Source organism: Phyllobates terribilis, unplaced genomic scaffold, assembly GCF_046119375.1.
Source record: "Phyllobates terribilis strain yellow unplaced genomic scaffold, ASM4611937v1 Scaffold_8__6_contigs__length_399053987, whole genome shotgun sequence".
NCBI lineage: Eukaryota > Metazoa > Chordata > Amphibia > Anura > Dendrobatidae > Phyllobates > Phyllobates terribilis.
The window spans coordinates 174,694,626-174,714,039 of record NW_027362768.1 but is presented as its reverse complement, the minus strand read 5'-3'; the positions used below and the strand labels follow the sequence as shown (position 1 = coordinate 174,714,039).

The 19,414-nt window shown below is 58.2% G+C and overlaps 2 protein-coding genes across 16 annotated transcripts in view; one reads left to right on the top strand and one right to left on the bottom strand.

Annotated features, from left to right (window-relative positions):
• DOCK7 (dedicator of cytokinesis 7) overlaps positions 1 to 19,414 on the top strand; it is a 119,569-nt gene that overhangs the window by 37,155 nt on the left and 63,000 nt on the right. The window lies entirely within an intron of this gene.
• Positions 1,231 to 17,592, bottom strand: ANGPTL3 (angiopoietin like 3). The gene is made up of 8 exons (XM_073643792.1): positions 17,477 to 17,592; positions 9,638 to 10,313; positions 8,568 to 8,678; positions 8,113 to 8,224; positions 7,384 to 7,503; positions 5,542 to 5,637; positions 3,764 to 4,030; positions 1,231 to 2,816 (listed from the first exon to the last, which is right to left on the bottom strand). The coding sequence occupies exons 2-8, from the start codon at positions 10,124 to 10,126 to the stop codon at positions 2,638 to 2,640; spliced, it is 1,374 nt and encodes a 457-aa protein (XP_073499893.1). The 5' UTR covers positions 10,127 to 10,313; positions 17,477 to 17,592; the 3' UTR covers positions 1,231 to 2,637.

Below are 19,414 nucleotides of genomic sequence, written 5' to 3'. Positions count from 1 at the left end.
GCAGACTGAAAGGAAGGAGGGTGGGAGGTGAAGGAGGCTGAAGGGAAGGTGGATGGCTGAAAGAAAGGAAGGAGAGAGACTGAAAGGAAAGCGGGAGGGGAGACTGTAAGGCGGGAGGGAGGCGAGGGGGAGACTGTAAGGCGGGAGGGAGGCGAGGGGAGATTGGAAGGCGGGAGTGAGGCGAGGGGGGAGACTGGAAGGCGGGAGGGAGGCGAGGGGGAGACTGTAAGGCGGGAGGGAGGCGAGGGGAGATTGGAAGGCGAGGGGGAGACTGGAAGGCGGGAGGGAGGCGAGGGGGAGACTGGAAGGCGGGAGGGAGGCGAGGGGGAGACTGGAAGGTGGGAGGGAGGCAAGGGGGAGACTGGAAGGTGGGAGGGAGGCGAGGGGGAGACTGTAAGGCGGGAGGGAGGCGAGGGGAGATTGGAAGGCGAGGGGGAGACTGGAAGGCGGGAGGGAGGCGAGGGGGAGACTGGAAGGCGGGAGGGAGGCGAGGGGGAGACTGGAAGGCGGGAGGGAGGCGAGGGGGAGACTGGAAGGCGGGAGGGAGGCGAGGGGGAGACTGGAAGGTGGGAGGGAGGCGAGGGGGAGACTGGAAGGCGGGAGGGAGGCGAGTCGGAGACTGAAAGGAAGGAGAGAGGCGAGGGAGACTGAAGGGAAGGTGGATGGCTGAAAGAAAGGAAGGAGAGAGACTGAAAGGAAAGCGCGAGGGGAGATTGGAAGGCGGGAGGGAGGCGAGGGGGAGACTGTAAGGCGGGAGGGAGGCGAGGGGAGATTGGAAGGCAGGAGTGAGGCGAGGGGGGAGACTGTAAGGCGGGAGGGAGGCGAGGGGAGATTGGAAGGCGGGAGGGAGGCGAGGGGAGATTGGAAGGCGGGAGGGAGGCGAGGGGAGATTGGAAGGCGAGGGGGAGACTGGAAGGCGGGAGGGAGGCGAGGGGAGATTGGAAGGCGAGGGGAGATTGGAAGGCGAGGGGGAGACTGGAAGGCGGGAGGGAGGCGAGGGGGAGACTGGAAGGCGGGAGGGAGGCGAGGGGGAGACTGGAAGGCGGGAGGGAGGCGAGGGGGAGACTGGAAGGCGGGAGGGAGGCGAGGGGGAGACTGGAAGGCGGGAGGGAGGCGAGTCGGAGACTTGAAGGCGGGAGGGAGGCGAGGGGGATACTGATGTTTCTGGGATTTCCTGTAGATCTACCATAAATATCCCAGAGGAGGAATAACCCCACAATGTAGGAAGTCTGTAGTCTTCATCTTTATTATTACAAAACATATTAAAAAATCCCAGCAATATAATGTCACGTCTCTAAACGTCTATAATACAATAATGTAACATAAAAAACTGTAAAGAAGCCAAATGAGCAGTGTATCCAGTGTGTACACCTACAGACGTTGCGGCTATTAATATAATAAGCTTACAGTACAGAAGTCAATATGACTTAGTGATATTTAAGCCCACGACTGCTTAAAGGGGCAGTCTAACTACTGATCCAAAAGAGGCTCTAGATAAATACAGTGGAAACGGGTCTCTCTTACAGTTTGGGGTACCAATATTTACACATTTTGGATATTTTTTGCAGTTCAGACTTAAAATTAGCAATATGCCCCTCATTCTTAATAATTTAAAAGTCAGGAATCATCCGAATTCTGGTTGAATTAGACAGTTGAGTCAGTCTATAAATTTTGCTATCCCACTGCCATCTTGAATATGGCCTTTAAAGAAGACCTGTGATTTGCCATAAATCTAATTTTTTTACCTGGTGTGAACGCCGCTGTTCTCCTGAATCCGTCAATGTTTTTCTTTTGTTCCTGCTCCTCTCCGTTCCTGAGATATGGCCTTTTCTTCTTGTCATCTTATCCTAGTGGGCGTGGTCCTCTGCTCTTCTCTGTGGGCGTCGTCTTGATGACCACACCCAGGTGGCCAAATAGACTAGATTTATATACAGGGCCATATCTCAGGAGCAGAGAGGCGCAGGAAGAAATGAAACACATCAGTGGATTCAGGACAACAGCGGCATTTACACCAGGGGGAAAAAAAATAATTATCCAGTGACAGGCCTGCTGAAAATGGAAAGAGGAGCTGACTTTTCATCCTGATGTGTTCACTTATAAGAAACATTGTAACATTCTACCTTATTCTACATTTTCATTCTATGCAAATTTGCACTCATCAAGATGAGAGGGTTGGGCTAATTAACATATTAATTTTCCCATGACTCATTGGCTGTAAATAAGTTTCCATACGCTGCTGCGTCTCTTCAATAAGAGCCAGTACACCCCCTCCCCAAGTAACATTTACATATGAGTCATTTCCAGGTAGCTGCTGCTACAGTTTGGTCCTTCTTCGTTATATAATGGGAATACCCCTTTAAGAGTAACTTTCTCCCGGCTGTACATCAGTCATTATTAATGGTGCGGTACCCTGCGGCCTGTTGTGTTTTTATGAACCCCACTGGCTACATCGCGGTGCGCCATTCTTACGGGCCGGTTTACGCCTTCTTGTAGAAGTCCCGTCGTACACCTCACGTGGAATCGAATGATCTCTGCAGTCCCCGGAGGACCGCTGTTAGTTCCCCGGTATCGGAAAGTCCTCATCGGTTTCTAGTGACCGATGTGAGGCTTGTTCCTCAGTCGAGGAGCCCTTTGACACTAATCAAAGTTTTCCATCTCTGTGCGGTAGAGCATGATCTTGGTGGACCTGAGCGAGTACATTCTCCTCTTCTCTGGTTTCCAGGACAAGCCTTGTCCTTGCCGTCTTTCTCCTTTCACCCTGGATCTGTACTTTGCGTTCAGGTTGGTTCCTCCGCAGGACGCTTTCCACCAGCCGCCTGCAACAAAGGGTGAGATATTTAGCCTAAACCTCGGAGGTGAAAACTCTTCCACCAAAGCAGATTTCTTGGTTTGTTGTGAACCTTGTAAGTTCTTTCTCCAGGACGTATCGGGAACCGCCATATTGTTGGGAAGTTTGGAAAAGTGGGCTGCAAAGGCTTAAAGGGGTTGCTCTTGATATATTGATGACCAAACTGTCGAATAGAGCACAGCTGATCAGTGGAAGTCCTATATGATTTAGGAAAAGCCATTTGGTCCAACACTTGGCACCTCCACCGCTCAGCTGATAGCTGGGGTCATGACCACGTGAAGCTTACAGTGTGCACAGGTCAGATCACATTTACTTCAATAGGAGCTTAACTGCAGCCCCCGAGAGTGGCCTCTATGCAGTGTCCGGAGCTGTGCTGTTCCAGCTCTTACACATGTTACTCCCTGATGCCATGAAACCTGCAAACAGCTGATCTGTTGTACCGGGTGTCTAACTCCTACCAACTGATATTGATGACCTATCTTATTGATAGGCCATTAATATCAAAGTCCTGGACAACCCCTTTAGAAGGGTTGTCCCCTACTCGGCCATCCTTTTCTCAATCACGGTCTCCCCCAAGTAAAATTATCGAGGGTTAACATTTAAGTGCTGCATTAAGCAACTTATCCCATTGTGCAAGTATTAGGCAAACAGAGGGATTTGTTCATCTGTTTCCCAAGTATGTGCACAGTGTCTTAAAGGGGTTCTCCAGTGCCTCTTGCTTGCTCATTGGGAGGTGCTGTACTTTGCTGACTGTCTGATATGGGTAGGCCTCTTAATTTAGGAGATATGCATGAGACCTACAGATACCAGTCTGACGTCGATGCATCTCAATGCAGAAGTGGTGGGCGCTGGATGACCCCTATAAGGCAGACGGGGGGGCTCCACTGCAGCACATCGTTCTGCTCGGTGCATTACCTGATGACGTTTCTGCAGGACACTTGAGATGTTGGGAGTGGTGGTCGCTGGTCGAGAAGGGCAGCGATGTGTGTTCGGGCAGAGCACCCGACACGTTCCCCATGAGATGGGACAGTTGCAGGGTGTAGCTTGTGTCTTCATTCCCCAGTGAGAACGAATACTCCACGGAGCGAATGTTATTCTTCCAGTCCTGCAGCTCTATGTGCAGGATGTAGTCCGCCTGCTGGGACAGAGAGAAGATCTTCTGCAGGCCGAGCCAGAATTCACCTGGAAATGAGAGGAAACCATCAATGTCTTTAAAGGGGTTGTCCAAGATGATGAAAAAGCTGCACATTGGCTAAAACAACATTTTGTCGATACCAGTATATCCCTTTAAGATTTAAAGGGGTTGTCCATGGTAATGAAAAAGCTGAACACAGCATCAGCAATACAGGTAAACTGAAGAAATAGCACAAACTTGGCGCTTTATTCTCATCCCCGATGCTCCGGACTCCAGATTTCTGTATATTCCAGACGACTCGAGCAGGAGCATCGGGGCCACAGCGCTGGAACGGTCTGGAGTAAGAAGGGGAGTATAACTTATTTCCTTATTTTACAAGTATTCTTCTGCTATGTGCAGCTTTTTTCCTTATCTTGGATAACCCCTTTAAGAATCTTAAAGGGATATACCAGTGTCGGCCATTTTTATGTATTGTAACAGTTAAAGTATTTTAGAAAATTGCACAAAGTGTCAGTATTATTTATAGACTGGGTCATTGGTTTCTGTCTTTACTGACCCCTTTATCTCGGTACATCTGTATTTATAGCGGTCTCGTGCCGCCGTAGTCGCCCCCTGGTGCATGTTTTGACCCAGCGCAGTGTCAGAGAGTGCAGCTCCGTTAGTTTTGGGTCCGTGCGCGGTGATTTATTAACCAGTGTAAACAAAGGCGGTGTGGTCTGATCCGGCAGCGGCCCCGGTGATTGGCCCTCCGGGGTTGGACCATGGGCTTCTCAGCTTGTTTGCCTCTGTAGATAAATATGGGATCTCTGCCGGCATAAACGGTGTCTGCATGGGGACTGCGTGATGCAACGGGGACAGCGCGGCGGGTCATAGAGTAATGGGGTGAGGTTGCCTCAGTCCTCTGGCTTGTGCCAAAAGCGAGCGTCACGCTGCCGTCTGCACGTGGGATCAGTCCACTAGTATCGTTCTCGATATTAAAAGGGTCGTCCCAAAAATAATTATCACCTAGTCACGCAATAGATGATAAATGCATGAGACCCCCTCACCTGCCTTAGTCCCCCCACATGTGAATGCATGGAGTGATAATGAGCATGTGCGACCAGAGAGTGCAGCAGTGGTTGCACATGCTCAGTGCTGATCCGTGCACAGACACTTTGAGCCCAGCGTTGTCCTCATCAGTGGGGGTCCTAGCGGTTGGGGTCCCACATTTATCACCTGCTCTGTGAATAGGTGGGCTGTCACATAAACCTATATTAGCCCTCCATAGTTATCCGTTCCGGAGAAAGCTGGGTGACGGCAGTGAATGAGCCATGGTGGCAGCTTCTGTACTGGCGGTTACTGGACGTCCTGATGCTACACCTGTGAGAGCCGCGGCCCCGGCACCTGGCAGAGCTGGGTGATGACACTCATTGGATGTCACCCAGCTTTCCCGGGAACGGATATAACCAAGAAGCATCTGCATGTAATGCGTCTTCACTGCCCCTTTCTGCCGGATTTATCTTTTTTAAGCCTTTTTTGAAGGGATTTCGAGGGATGTGACATTTCAAGACGAACTCACCCCCGAGGTCACCGAAGCCTCTGGTGTAATCTTCCCAGGTCTGATTAAAGTCCACGGATCCATCTGTTCTCCTCTGGATAACTGTCCATGGCGTGTCTGAAAGACATGAGGGTGACTTAGGACTAATGTCGGACGCAGGACTCCTGCGGGGGGCAGAAGTGTTGTGCAATCTGCAGATTTGGGTCTTTCTTTTTTTTTTAATCTTATCCTACTGGGCTTTAGGGATCTTTTTTGCTGCCAAGCACAGCTCTTACCGAACAGGAAAAAAACCAAGGAACTGCAGCTGCATCTCCCTCCTCCCCTCCTGCATTTCTGCATTCCTTATTACTACAGTAGGATTTTTTTTTAATAGAGAGACTAAGATGGCACCTGCCCCTCTAAGAAGTATATTAAAGCATTATAATTAGTAAATATTGTCCACCCCTTGTTAAAGGGATTCTGGACTTTGTTGTACCCAGCGATCAACTAGGAAGAAACCCGGCAGTGAGTGTAGGTTCAGACGGTGCTGCCGACCACTTATGGCTGAAAGTTCTCCCACTGTGATGGCCGATATTATTTCACGATCATGCAGCCGTCGGGCAGAGAGTCAGCCGCGCTGCCACTTGTCTGGCTGCACCCGGAGAGCCCGATTCATTATTTGTGTGTTTTTAATTAATTTTTTTTTTTTTTAAGTCACTTTTCCTTTTTGACTTGTGGTTTTTGCTGCCATTTTTTCCACCCAAATCATCCTAATTGCGCGTGCAATTCATGAAGTTTGTGCAGAATCAAAAATTGTCTAGTGGAAATGCAATGATGAATTGAGCACTAAGGGTCCGGTTTCCCTGCAGCTCCCCCGAAGGAGATATAAAGTATTGCACGGTATCCGATCATATCAGTGCGTTGTTTGCTCTCCTCTCTGCCCAATAGATGAGGGTCCCAGAGTCCCTGGATATATGGAAAGTGCTCCTTAAATTGGACAACCCCAGGGGTGCAACTATTGTGGGTGCAGTCGCCCAGCTAAAAAGGTTCCTTTGGCCCATATAAGACGACCATGACTTTTTAAGACCTGTGATAGTTGGGGCTCTGGTTGGAAATTTTACACTGGGACCCGCACAAGGTTTAAGTTATGCCACTGGACAACCCCTTTTAAGTAGTTCAAGAAAATGCATCTACATGATCCCTCTTGGCATTTCTGATTGGTGAAGAACAAAATAAACCCCAAATAGGGCCCAATTCATTCTTGCATTTACGCTTTTTTTTTATAATGTTTCTGTGTTTTCGCCTGTTTTTCATTTTCATTCATGCCTTATTCTGCTTTTAATTTTTGCCTTTTTTAAAAACCTATTTTTTTTTATTTTTTTTTTGTTTGATTTGTCAGTTTTTTTTTTGTTTTTTTTTTTTAAAAAGTTGCAACATTTTTTCTCAAATCTACTCCAATCCCCTTTGTAGAGTGACTTTACGCACACTTGAAGTTTTTGCACACGTTTTTGCAACATTTCAGCTGAACATTCTCTAAAAAGTCACAAAAAAGGTTACAAAAATAGTAATTTCTTTTTATTATCTTGCGCAAAATTCATGTACCCCATGCGCCATTTTGAAAAATTTGGCTCAAAAAAGAAAAAATCAATGAAAACTACAAGAGGAAAAAAAAAAAAGAAAAGTGACTGAAAAAGAAAAAAAAAACAACACAAATGATGAGTGGAGCCATAATGTGCATATATAAAACGATCTCCCCGTTCCGTCCACCCCCAGTGATGGGAGTCCCCGCTCCTCATGGGCTCAGCTTGCTGACAATACTCCCTAGAGATGAGCGGAGGAGGGGGATCTCGCCCCTATAATGAGCCCAATGCGCCGCGCTGTTACCTGCTGTGAATTCACAGTAGACGCTGAACTCCGTGCTGTTATTGGGTCTGATGGTGTAGACGCCGCTCCGCCGCCCGCCATCGTTGTAAATGTCATTGCAGTCCCGCGGAAGATCTGAAACTGGGGGTGAGAAATCTTGAGGTTATCAACAGGAACGAGACCGTATTACTGGCAGATTTGCATCTGTTTAATATTGGAAATGGTTAATAAATTATCAATCATGGCCAAGGAGTGAAAGTTGGGGGAGTTAGAACTATTAAAGGGGTGCTAAACTTTCAAAAACTTTCAAAAGTTATCATAATGCTTGGAAAAAGAGGTCATAATTGTTTGTTTTTCAGCTATATGAATGTAGGCTGCACTGTAAAGTACCAAGGCCATGTGTATATATCCTGAGTGTATAATATATATGTATGTATGTATGTATGTATGTATGCCTGGCTATAGCAGGCGTAGCTACCAAGATGAAAACCTCCATTCTTACACTGCAGGCTGCAATAAAATGGAGCAAAACTGAAGTCTTTTTTTTTTTCCTTTGAGAAACTTTATAAAACTTTTCCTACGGCAGCAGGAACTCTCCTACCCCTGCGCAATAAACAGTAACCTTTAAGGTGACACAAGAAATGACTGTATTGGGAAGATCAGTGCCCCCGATCCTTCCTGCCCTCAGTGATAGTTATGCCTGCAGGAGCCCCCCCTAGTGGTCATATGCAGCCTTTACAATGTCTTTACCATTGGGATCCAGCATCTGCTCTGTTAAGCTTGAATTGACGGAGCGGGGGTCATCGAGCTTGTTGCTTCTGGGTGAACTCTTCTTACTCTCCACGACGCTGGCATTGCCGATCTGGAAGAGAGAATAATACTGAATATCTGCAGCCATCATCCACCACAACAGAAAGTGGAGTCTCTTCTCACACTGAATCATGCTTGCAGAATTTAAAACTGTACTGGGACTGAATAACATTATTACATCATTGCTGTTTTCTTCCCAAAACAGCGCCACCATAGTCCACAGGTTTTGTGTGGTATTGCAGCTCAGCTCCATTGTCGTAAATGAAGCTGAGCTGCAATACCACACACAAACTGCAGATGTGTGGGGGTGTTATTTGCTTAACAACTATTTCAAGGCTGCGCCATTGCTTACAGGGGGAAGCCCGTGCACCCCGGTGTTAAATAATATTTCTTACCTTGTCTTCAAGATCCTTAAGTTGGCTGTTCTGGTAATCGAGTTGCACGTTCTGGTCGGCGACCACCTTCAGGAGACGGCGTATGTTCGTGTCTTGCTGCTCCACGTATTGCTGAAATATATATATATTTTTTGTTATTTTTAGTAATTTTTGGGGTAAAATGTCAGTGATGGAGACAAATCAACACCAAACCTTTAATTCATTGCAGAATATAAAGTTTTGCAATTTTCTAGACTTTTTTAGTTTTGTTTTTTTTTTCATTTCCATATTCAGGATCTCTGCTTGCTTTCAGCAAATGAAAACACTCACAGGGTGGAAAAAAAAACTTCTTTTCACAGCTGGTGCTTTGTCACAGTTGTATCCAGTCATTACCCTTGGGTAACCTGCGCTGATACACTGTATCGACTGTCAGGACAGAAGAGCTTTGTGCCTCTGATGAGTTCAGCACTTGGGTTTATATGGCAGATAACGGAGAGCACTAGCTTGCCCTGCAGTTGATTTAACAAACTCCACCTTGGCATGTTTTGTCTGTGTAGCCTGAGGCCTGGCACAGAGCAGTGAATAACTTGGTTTGTCGGGGTATAATTTGGGCACACGAGGTATTTCCTCTGCATATAATGGTGGCATGGTGCCATCTGTGCGGGCTACAAGTCTGGGCACAGCAGCGCTGGCCATTTTAGATCGCTTTGCATGTGACCAAATGAAAATAATTGGGTGGTCCCGGACCCCTAATATGGAACCTCTGGAAAGTCTATAAATCCACCATTACAGTTCCTCCTGAGATCATCACCCAGCTTTTCCAGGCCCCTGAATGCCAAATATTCCTAAAAAAAACGCAGCATGCACTAATTGTGCGGTAGACAAGTTTTGCAAAGTTTGTGCATCCAAGGAGTTGCACGTGGAGATGCCGTCATGATGTGATGTGGCCCCTGTGGAGGAATTCAAGATCTCTGCTACCTTTGTGGTACCCATGAGCCTTCATTACAAGCTTAACTGGTTGTGAAACTACAACTCACAGCAGGATTTTGGAGTTGCCCTTTAAGCGCTTTCCCAGCGCAATCATCTCTTACCTTGAGCGCGGCCAGTTCTTTGTGGTCCTGGAACTCTTGGTGGCCCTCGGTGATCTGGTTGAGCTTCTCCTCCAGGCGGCCGATCTTGGCCTGAAGTTGGACCTTGTCCTGCAGGAGATGCTCGATATGGGAGTAGATTTTACTCGACAGGTTTTTCAGCTCCTCGTTGTTTTCTTGCAACCTGGACGTCTTCTCCTTCAGCTCCTCTTCCTTCTCCCGGATCTCGTTGGTCTGTTCCGAGAGGTCGTAAAAGGATTTGTCGAAAAGGTTGAGCTTCTGGAAAATCTCGTTGATCTGCCCCTTGGTCTTGTGGACGAAATCCTTCAGGCCGTGGCCGAGCTGCAGGAGGCCGTTGGCCAAGATCCTCACGTCGTCCAGCATGGCGAAGCGAGACTTGGGTTCTGCGGGTAAAGAGTCGAACTGGCCGTCATCATGTTTCTCGATGGACGCGCAGAAGACCAGAGGCAGGAGGAGGAGAAGGGCTTTCATCGTGGCTGCCGAGGGCTCCTGCTGCTGAGTGTCTCCTTCCTGCCTCACTATTAGGCTATATATATCGCTGCGGAGATTAGCCACAGACAGTGCACGGGTTGATAATTAAACGAGACGCTTGAACTAATGTAACCTCTGTCCAACTTTTTTTTTTTTCTGCTTTCCGCAACGTGGTGCTGACAACAGCCTGGAGGGAAAAAATCATTCATATAAGATCCCAAATGCACAAACAATCACCATCATCATCCTCACGGTATCAGCAGGGGCGGCCTGACCTTTGTGTGGTGTAAACTCCCTGCACAGAAAACTATCTGCTACTTTACATGTAAACCTCCCCCTTAGTTTCTTCTTTTCCAAGGATACTCTGAAGGAATTTGCTGTTTTCTTAGTATTGTTGTGTTATGTGATTGCACAGAGTTTACATCCAGGATGGTTTGTTACTCTGTGTGGATGTGATAAATATGGCACTGAATGATCTGTAGTTATAGATGTGAACATCATGGACTCTGCCGAGGTTGTGTCTCTTCTACAAACCGCTAGCGTGTTATGAGCTGTTACTATCGGCCAAAGATTTATTAAAAAAAAGATTTTGGTACCCCTGCCCCCCCCCCCTCCCTATTCAGTGTCAGGTAGTCCCCAACACTGCTGTGTCCTCAGGCTCTCCTCCTGCCCTCGCTGGCTCGCCTGCCTCTCCACCTGCCCTCGCTGGCTCGCCTGCCTCTCCGCCTGCCCTTGCTGGGCCAGCCTGCCCCTCCGCCTGCCCTCGCTGGGTCGCCTGCCCCTCCCCTGCCCTCGCTGGACCGCCTGCCCCTCCCCTGCCCTCGCTGGACCGCCTGCCCCTCCCCGTACCCTCGCTGGGCCGCCTGCCCCTCCCCCTGCCCTCGCTGGGCCGCCTGCCCCTCCCCCTGCCCTCGCTGGGCCGCCTGCCCTCGCTGGGCCGCCTGCCCTCGCTGGGCCGCCTGCCCTCGCTGGGCCGCCTGCCCTCGCTGGGCCGCCTGCCCCTCCCCCTGCCCTCGCTGGGCCGCCTGCCCCTCCCCCTGCCCTCGCTGGGCCGCCTGCCCCTCCCCCTGCCCTCGCTGGGCCGCCTGCCCCTCCCCCTGCCCTCGCTGGGCCGCCTGCCCCTCCCCCTGCCCTCGCTGGGCCGCCTGCCCCTCCCCCTGCCCTCGCTGGGCCGCCTGCCCTCGCTGGGCCGCCTGCCCTCGCTGGGCCGCCTGCCCCTCCCCCTGCCCTCGCTGGGCCGCCTGCCCCTCCCCCTGCCCTCGCTGGGCCGCCTGCCCCTCCCCCTGCCCTCGCTGGGCCGCCTGCCCCTCCCCCTGCCCTCGCTGGGCCGCCTGCCCCTCCCCCTGCCCTCGCTGGGCCGCCTGCCCCTCCCCCTGCCCTCGCTGGGCCGCCTGCCCCTCCCCCTGCCCTCGCTGGGCCGCCTGCCCCTCCCCCTGCCCTCGCTGGGCCGCCTGCCCCTCCCCCTGCCCTTGCTGGCTCGCCTGCCCCTCCCCCTGCCCTCGCTGGGCCGCCTTCCCCTCCCCCTGCCCTCGCTGGGCCGCCTTCCCCTCCCCCTGCCCTCGCTGGGCCGCCTGCCCCTCCCCCTGCCCTCGCTGGGCCGCCTGCCCTCGCTGGGCCGCCTGCCCCTCCCCCTGCCCTCGCTGGCTCGCCTGCTTTCCCTGCTCTCGCTGGGCCGCCTTCCCCTCCCCCTGCCCTCGCTGGGCCGCCTTCCCCTCCCCCTGCCCTCGCTGGGCCGCCTGCCCCTCCCCCTGCCCTCGCTGGGCCGCCTGCCCCTCCCCCTGCCCTCGCTGGGCCGCCTGCCCCTCCCCCTGCCCTCGCTGGGCCGCCTGCCCCTCCCCCTGCCCTCGCTGGGCCGCCTGCCCCTCCCCCTGCCCTCGCTGGCTCGCCTGCCCCTCCCCCTGCCCTCGCTGGCTCGCCTGCCACTCCCCCTGCCCTCGCTGGCTCGCCTGCCCCTCCCCCTGCCCTCGGTGGGCCGCGTGCCCCTCCCCCTGCCCTCGCTGGGTTGCCTGCCCCTCCCCCTGCCCTCGCTGGGCCGCCTGCCCCTGCCCTCGCTGGGCCGCCTGCCCCTCCCCCTGCCCTCGCTGGGCCGCCTGCCCCTCCCCCTGCCCTCGCTGGGCCGCCTGCCCCTCCCCCTGCCCTCGCAGGGCCGCCTGCCCCTCCCCCTGCCCTCGCTGGGCCGCCTGCCCTCGCTGGGCCGCCTGCCCTCGCTGGGCCGCCTGCCCCTCCCCCTGCCCTCGCTGGCTCGCCTGCTTTCCCTGCTCTCGCTGGGCCGCCTGCCCCTTCCCCTGCCCTCGCTGGGCCGCCTTCCCCTCCCCCTGCCCTCGCTGGGCCGCCTTCCCCTCCCCCTGCCCTCGCTGGGCCGCCTTCCCCTCTCCCTGCCCTCGCTGGGCCGCCTGCCCCTCCCCCTGCCCTCGCTGGCTCGCCTGCCACTCCACCTGCCCTCGCTGGCTCGCCTGCCTCTCCGCCTGCCCTCGCTGGGCCAGCATGCCCCTCCGCCTGCCCTCGCTGGGCCGCCTGCCCCTCCGCCTGCCCTCGCTGGGCCGCCTGCCCCTCCGCCTGCCCTCGCTGGGCCGCCTGCCCCTCCCCCTGCCCTCGCTGGGCCGCCTGCCCCTCCCCCTGCCCTCGCTGGGCCGCCTGCCCCTCCCCCTGCCCTCGCTGGGCCGCCTGCCCCTCCCCCTGCCCTCGCTGGGCCGCCTGCCCCTCCCCCTGCCCTCGCTGGGCCGCCTGCCCCTCCCCCTGCCCTCGCTGGGCCGCCTGCCCCTCCCCCTGCCCTCGCTGGGCCGCCTGCCCCTCCCCCTGCCCTCGCTGGGCCGCCTGCCCCTCCCCCTGCCCTCGCTGGGCCGCCTGCCCCTCCCCCTGCCCTCGCTGGGCCGCCTGCCCCTCCCCCTGCCCTCGCTGGGCCGCCTGCCCCTCCCCCTGCCCTCGCTGGGCCGCCTGCCCCTCCCCCTGCCCTCGCTGGGCCGCCTGCCCCTCCCCCTGCCCTCGCTGGGCCGCCTGCCCCTCCCCCTGCCCTCGCTGGGCCGCCTGCCCCTCCCCCTGCCCTCGCTGGGCCGCCTGCCCCTCCCCCTGCCCTCGCTGGGCCGCCTGCCCTCGCTGGCTCGCCTGCCTCTCCGCCTGCCCTCGCTGGCTCGCCTGCCTCTCCGCCTGCCCTCGCTGGCTCGCCTGCCTCTCCGCCTGCCCTCGCTGGCTCGCCTGCCCCTCCCCCTGCCCTCGCTGGGCCGCCTGCCCCTCCCCCTGCCCTCGCTGGGCCGCCTGCCCCTCCCCCTGCCCTCGCTGGGCCGCCTGCCCCTCCCCCTGCCCTCGCTGGGCCGCCTGCCCCTCCCCCTGCCCTCGCTGGCTCGCCTGCCCCTCCCCCTGCCCTCGCTGGCTCGCCTGCCCCTCCCCCTGCCCTCGCTGGGCCGCCTTCCCCTCCCCCTGCCCTCGCTGGGCCGCCTGCCCCTCCGCCTGCCCTCGCTGGGCCGCCTGCCCCTCCGCCTGCCCTCGCTGGGCCGCCTGCCCCTCCGCCTGCCCTCGCTGGGCCGCCTGCCCCTCCGCCTGCCCTCGCTGGGCCGCCTGCCCCTCCGCCTGCCCTCGCTGGGCCGCCTGCCCCTCCGCCTGCCCTCGCTGGGCCGCCTGCCCCGCCGCCTGCCCTCGCTGGGCCGCCTGCCCCGCCGCCTGCCCTCGCTGGGCCGCCTGCCCCTCCCCCTGCCCTCGCTGGGCCGCCTGCCCTCGCTGGCTCGCCTGCCTCTCCACCTGCCCTCGCTGGCTCACCTGCCTCTCCGTCCTGCCCTCGCTGGGCCAGCCTGCCCCTCCCCCTGCCTTCGCTGGCTCGCCTGCCCTCGCTGGGCCGCCTGTCCCTCCGCCTGCCCTCGCTGGGCCGCCTGCCCCTCCGCCTGCCCTCGCTGGGCCGCCTGCCCCTCCGCCTGCCCTCGCTGGGCCGCCTGCCCCTCCGCCTGCCCTCGCTGGGCCGCCTGCCCCTCCCCCTGCCCTCGCTGGGCCGCCTGCCCCTCCCCCTGCCCTCGCTGGGCCGCCTGCCCCTCCCCCTGCCCTCGCTGGGCCGCCTGCCCCTCCCCTTGCCCTCGCTGGGCCGCCTGCCCCTCCCCCTGCCCTCGCTGGGCCGCCTGCCCCTCCCCCTGCCCTCGCTGGGCCGCCTGCCCCTCCCCCTGCCCTCGCTGGGCCGCCTGCCCCTCCCCCTGCCCTCGCTGGGCCGCCTGCCCCTCCCCCTGCCCTCGCTGGGCCGCCTGCCCCTCCCCCTGCCCTCGCTGGGCCGCCTGCCCCTCCCCCTGCCCTCGCTGGGCCGCCTGCCCTCGCTGGCTCGCCTGCCTCTCCGCCTGCCCTCGCTGGCTCGCCTGCCTCTCCGCCTGCCCTCGCTGGGCCAGCCTGCCCCTCCCCCTGCCCTCGCTAGCTCGCCTGCCCTCGCTGGGCCGCCTGCCCCTCCCCCTGCCCTCGCTGGGCCGCCTGCCCCTCCCCCTGCCCTCGCTGGGCCGCCTGCCCCTCCCCCTGCCCTCGCTGGGCCGTCTGCCCCTCCCCCTGCCCTCGCTGGGCCGCCTGCCCCTCCCCTGCCCTCGCTGGCTCGCCTGCCCCTCCCCCTGCCCTCGCTGGCTCGCCTGCCCCTCCCCCTGCCCTCGCTGGGCCGCCTTCCCCTCCCCCTGCCCTCGCTGGGCCGCCTGCCCCTCCCCCTGCCCTCGCTGGGCCGCCTGCCCCTCCGCCTGCCCTCGCTGGGCCGCCTGCCCCTCCGCCTGCCCTCGCTGGGCCGCCTGCCCCTCCGCCTGCCCTCGCTGGGCCGCCTGCCCCTCCGCCTGCCCTCGCTGGGCCGCCTGCCCCTCCGCCTGCCCTCGCTGGGCCGCCTGCCCCTCCGCCTGCCCTCGCTGGGCCGCCTGCCCCTCCGCCTGCCCTCGCTGGGCCGCCTGCCCCGCCGCCTGCCCTCGCTGGGCCGCCTGCCCCGCCGCCTGCCCTCGCTGGGCCGCCTGCCCCTCCCCCTGCCCTCGCTGGGCCGCCTGCCCTCGCTGGCTCGCCTGCCTCTCCACCTGCCCTCGCTGGCTCACCTGCCTCTCCGTCCTGCCCTCGCTGGGCCAGCCTGTCCCTCCCCCTGCCTTCGCTGGCTCGCCTGCCCTCGCTGGGCCGCCTGTCCCTCCGCCTGCCCTCGCTGGGCCGCCTGCCCCTCCGCCTGCCCTCGCTGGGCCGCCTGCCCCTCCGCCTGCCCTCGCTGGGCCGCCTGCCCCTCCGCCTGCCCTCGCTGGGCCGCCTGCCCCTCCGCCTGCCCTCGCTGGGCCGCCTGCCCCTCCCCCTGCCCTCTCTGGGCCGCCTGCCCCTCCGCCTGCCCTCGCTGGGCCGCCTGCCCCTCCGCCTGCCTCTCCGCCTGCCCTCGCTGGGCCGCCTGCCTCTCCGCCTGCCCTCGCTGGGCCAGCCTGCCCCTCCCCCTGCCTTCGCTGGCTCGCCTGCCCTCGCTGGGCCGCCTGTCCCTCCGCCTGCCCTCGCTGGGCCGCCTGCCCCTCCGCCTGCCCTCGCTGGGCCGCCTGCCCCTCCGCCTGCCCTCGCTGGGCCGCCTGCCCCTCCGCCTGCCCTCGCTGGGCCGCCTGCCCTCGCTGGGCCGCCTGCCCTCGCTGGGCCGCCTGCCCCTCCGCCTGCCCTCGCTGGGCCGCCTGCCCCTCCCCCTGCCCTTGCTGGGCCGCCTGCCCCTCCGCCTGCCCTCGCTGGGCCGCCTGCCCCTCCGCCTGCCCTCGCTGGGCCGCCTGCCTCTCCGCCTGCCCTCGCTGGGCCGCCTGCCTCTCCGCCTGCCCTCGCTGGGCCAGCCTGCCCCTCCCCCTGCCCTCGCTGGCTCGCCTGCCCTCGCTGGGCCGCCTGCCCTCGCTGGGCCGCCTGCCCCGCCGCCTGCCCTCGCTGGGCCGCCTGCCCCGCCGCCTGCCCTCGCTGGGCCGCCTGCCCCTCCCCCTGCCCTCGCTGGGCCGCCTGCCCTCGCTGGCTCGCCTGCCTCTCCACCTGCCCTCGCTGGCTCACCTGCCTCTCCGTCCTGCCCTCGCTGGGCCAGCCTGTCCCTCCCCCTGCCTTCGCTGGCTCGCCTGCCCTCGCTGGGCCGCCTGTCCCTCCGCCTGCCCTCGCTGGGCCGCCTGCCCCTCCGCCTGCCCTCGCTGGGCCGCCTGCCCCTCCGCCTGCCCTCGCTGGGCCGCCTGCCCCTCCGCCTGCCCTCGCTGGGCCGCCTGCCCCTCCGCCTGCCCTCGCTGGGCCGCCTGCCCCTCCGCCTGCCCTCGCTGGGCCGCCTGCCCCTCCCCCTGCCCTCTCTGGGCCGCCTGCCCCTCCGCCTGCCCTCGCTGGGCCGCCTGCCCCTCCGCCTGCCTCTCCGCCTGCCCTCGCTGGGCCGCCTGCCTCTCCGCCTGCCCTCGCTGGGCCAGCCTGCCCCTCCCCCTGCCTTCGCTGGCTCGCCTGCCCTCGCTGGGCCGCCTGTCCCTCCGCCTGCCCTCGCTGGGCCGCCTGCCCCTCCGCCTGCCCTCGCTGGGCCGCCTGCCCCTCCGCCTGCCCTCGCTGGGCCGCCTGCCCCTCCGCCTGCCCTCGCTGGGCCGCCTGCCCTCGCTGGGCCGCCTGCCCTCGCTGGGCCGCCTGCCCTCGCTGGGCCGCCTGCCCCTCCGCCTGCCCTCGCTGGGCCGCCTGCCCCTCCCCCTGCCCTTGCTGGGCCGCCTGCCCCTCCGCCTGCCCTCGCTGGGCCGCCTGCCCCTCCGCCTGCCCTCGCTGGGCCGCCTGCCTCTCCGCCTGCCCTCGCTGGGCCGCCTGCCTCTCCGCCTGCCCTCGCTGGGCCAGCCTGCCCCTCCCCCTGCCCTCGCTGGCTCGCCTGCCCTCGCTGGGCCGCCTGCCCTCGCTGGGCCGCCTGCCCTCGCTGGGCCGCCTGCCCCTCCGCCTGCCCTCGCTGGGCCGCCTGCCCCTCCGCCTGCCCTCGCTGGGCCCCCTGCCCCTCCCCCTGCCCTCGCTGGGTCTGCCGCCTCTCCGCCTCCTCTTTACTTAATCAGATGGGCTTTCTTACTAAGTGCCATCTGGCAAATATTTTGATTTATCAGGTCCCGTTGGTGCAGGATTGTAGAAATATTGCTCAACATAAAACTGCAACTAAAACTAACCATTCATTCACACTTGGTGCTCATATTGCGATCTTTTTCACCTTGATTTTTCCAAATACAGCATTTTGCAAAAAGGCAGCAAATAATAAAAAGTGTGAATAAAGTCTAATAATAATGTAGTGCTGCAGGTAATTTTGTCTTCCCCTATAGTAACTTTGTAGCAATGTTTAATGTTAGAGACCTGTTGTCCCCATTGCCCTAACTTATTAATAATCGTATTCCTCATTTCCCGGGGATTGTTCTGGAGGAGGACGGTGCTGCTCACCTTCTGTTCCTCCGGTGCTGTCCCTTCTCTCCGTCCTCGCCGCTGCAGATCTGTGCGCTAACCTCCGCACCCTTTACGTATATGGTGTAAGCTGACTCCGCCGCAGGTTTCACAATTACACAGAAGGGGAACATTCTACATTTCTCTTTCCTTTTTTTCTTCTTCTTTTGTTTGAGTCATAGTTGTTGGGTTATCTCGGGGTTTAACAAGAAGAACTTTTACAAAAAATAAATATTACAAATAATATACTAATGAAATAAACACAAAAACTAAAAATCCTTCCAATTTTTCTTTTTATATATTTTTTGTTTTTAATACAATGTAAATCCCGTCTCCTCTTTCTGTTTATTTAGCTTTTCCTTTGCGATTTCCGGCACATCTGGTCTCCATTACCGGTTGGATGCAGTTTTTTTTTCTTTACGCCTTCGTTGACTTTTCACCTAATTTCTTACACCCCTGGCCCAGCACTATGACATAGAAACGTGTCTCCAATCACAAGACCAGGAAACTATGACTCCGCTGTGCTGAGGACAAGCGCCCCTTTCACAAGACTTGACCTTACAGTTCTTCTGTAATGAACCCTGGTAGCATTTCTTTTATGAAATCCCTTATTTTGATCTGTTGGAAGTCGCAGACCTCTGAGCACAGATTACATATAGATGTAAACTACTACGCCTGTCCGCTAAGATCTGTGTGTAAGGGCAGCATGGGGGAGAGGAGGAAATGTGGAGCATGGCCACATAAGATTTCTATTATTTCACTCAGTTCTTTTCATGTAAATAGTTTTTTTTAATGGTGCCCTTTGTGAGTCCTGCTTACCTCGCCTGCAAAGATCGAGACTGTGATAATAATAATCTTTATTTTTATATAGCATCAACATATTCCGCAGCGCTTTACATACATTATCATGGCTGTCCCCATTGGGGCTCACAATCTACATTCCCTATCAGTATGTCGTTGGAGTGTGGGAGGAAACCCACGCAAACATAGGGAGAATATACAAACTCCTTGCAGATGTTGTCCTTGGTGGGATTTGAACCCAGGACCCCAGCGCTGCAAGGCTGCAGTGCTAACCACTGAGCTACCGTGCTGTGATTCCTGCTTACCCCGCCCACATTTGGTGATTGACAGCTTTTCATCTATTGTATAAAGGTAGAGCTGTCAATCACTGTGCAGATGGAGAAAGCTGGACTCAGACTTTCCTTATACTTAAAGGAATCCTAGAAACCTCAGTATCTCCATCTCAGTGGCTCCTCTGCCATCTTATAGCTTAGTTATAATAGCGAAGGCCTATTATTGACATCAGTGGAGGGATATCTGTGCCAGATTGCAGCATCACTTCTAGTTTGCCATATTAAATTCAGCACAAATCCGGACTGACGTGTGCAGGATCCTCGCTCTGTTACATTCACCTCCTTTGAGTAATTAATAACCCGTTTTTGTTTATTTTTTTTATCTTCATCCACTTTGGCAAAATTAACTCAAAGTGCAAGGCAATAATGCCAAGTCTGACGTGTGGGCGTTCAGAGAACGTGTCCTAAAATAACAGGAAAAGCAGTGCAATGCATCGCTGCGCAGACCTCCTCCTCTACAGTGCATCGCTGCGCAGACCTCCTCCTCTACAGTGCATCGCTGCGCAGACCTCCTCCTCTACAGTGCATCGCTGCGCAGACCTCCTCCTCCTACAGTGCATGGCTGCGCAGACCTCCTCCTCCTCTACAGTGCATGGCTGCGCAGACCTCCTCCTCCTCTACAGTGCATGGCTGCGCAGACCTCCTCCTCCTCTACAGTGCATGGCTGCGCAGACCTCCTCCTCCTCTACAGTGCATGGCTGCGCAGACCTCCTCCTCCTCTACAGTGCATGGCTGCGCAGACCTCCTCCTCCTCTACAGTGCATGGCTGCGCAGACCTCCTCCTCCTCTACAGTGCATGGCTGCG

Bases quoted from the DNA above. Each gene is read 5' to 3' on its own strand.
- ANGPTL3 (XM_073643792.1), bottom strand. From the start codon at position 10,126: ATGAAAGCCCTTCTCCTCCTCCTGCCTCTGGTCTTCTGCGCGTCCATC. The intron at 7,504-8,112 runs GTAAAGACATTG...TCTCACCCCCAG, and splicing joins GCAGATGCTGGATCCCAATG to TTTCAGATCTTCCGCGGGAC. The intron at 2,817-3,763 runs GTAATGCACCGA...CCTTTGTTGCAG, and splicing joins TCCTGCAGAAACGTCATCAG to GCGGCTGGTGGAAAGCGTCC.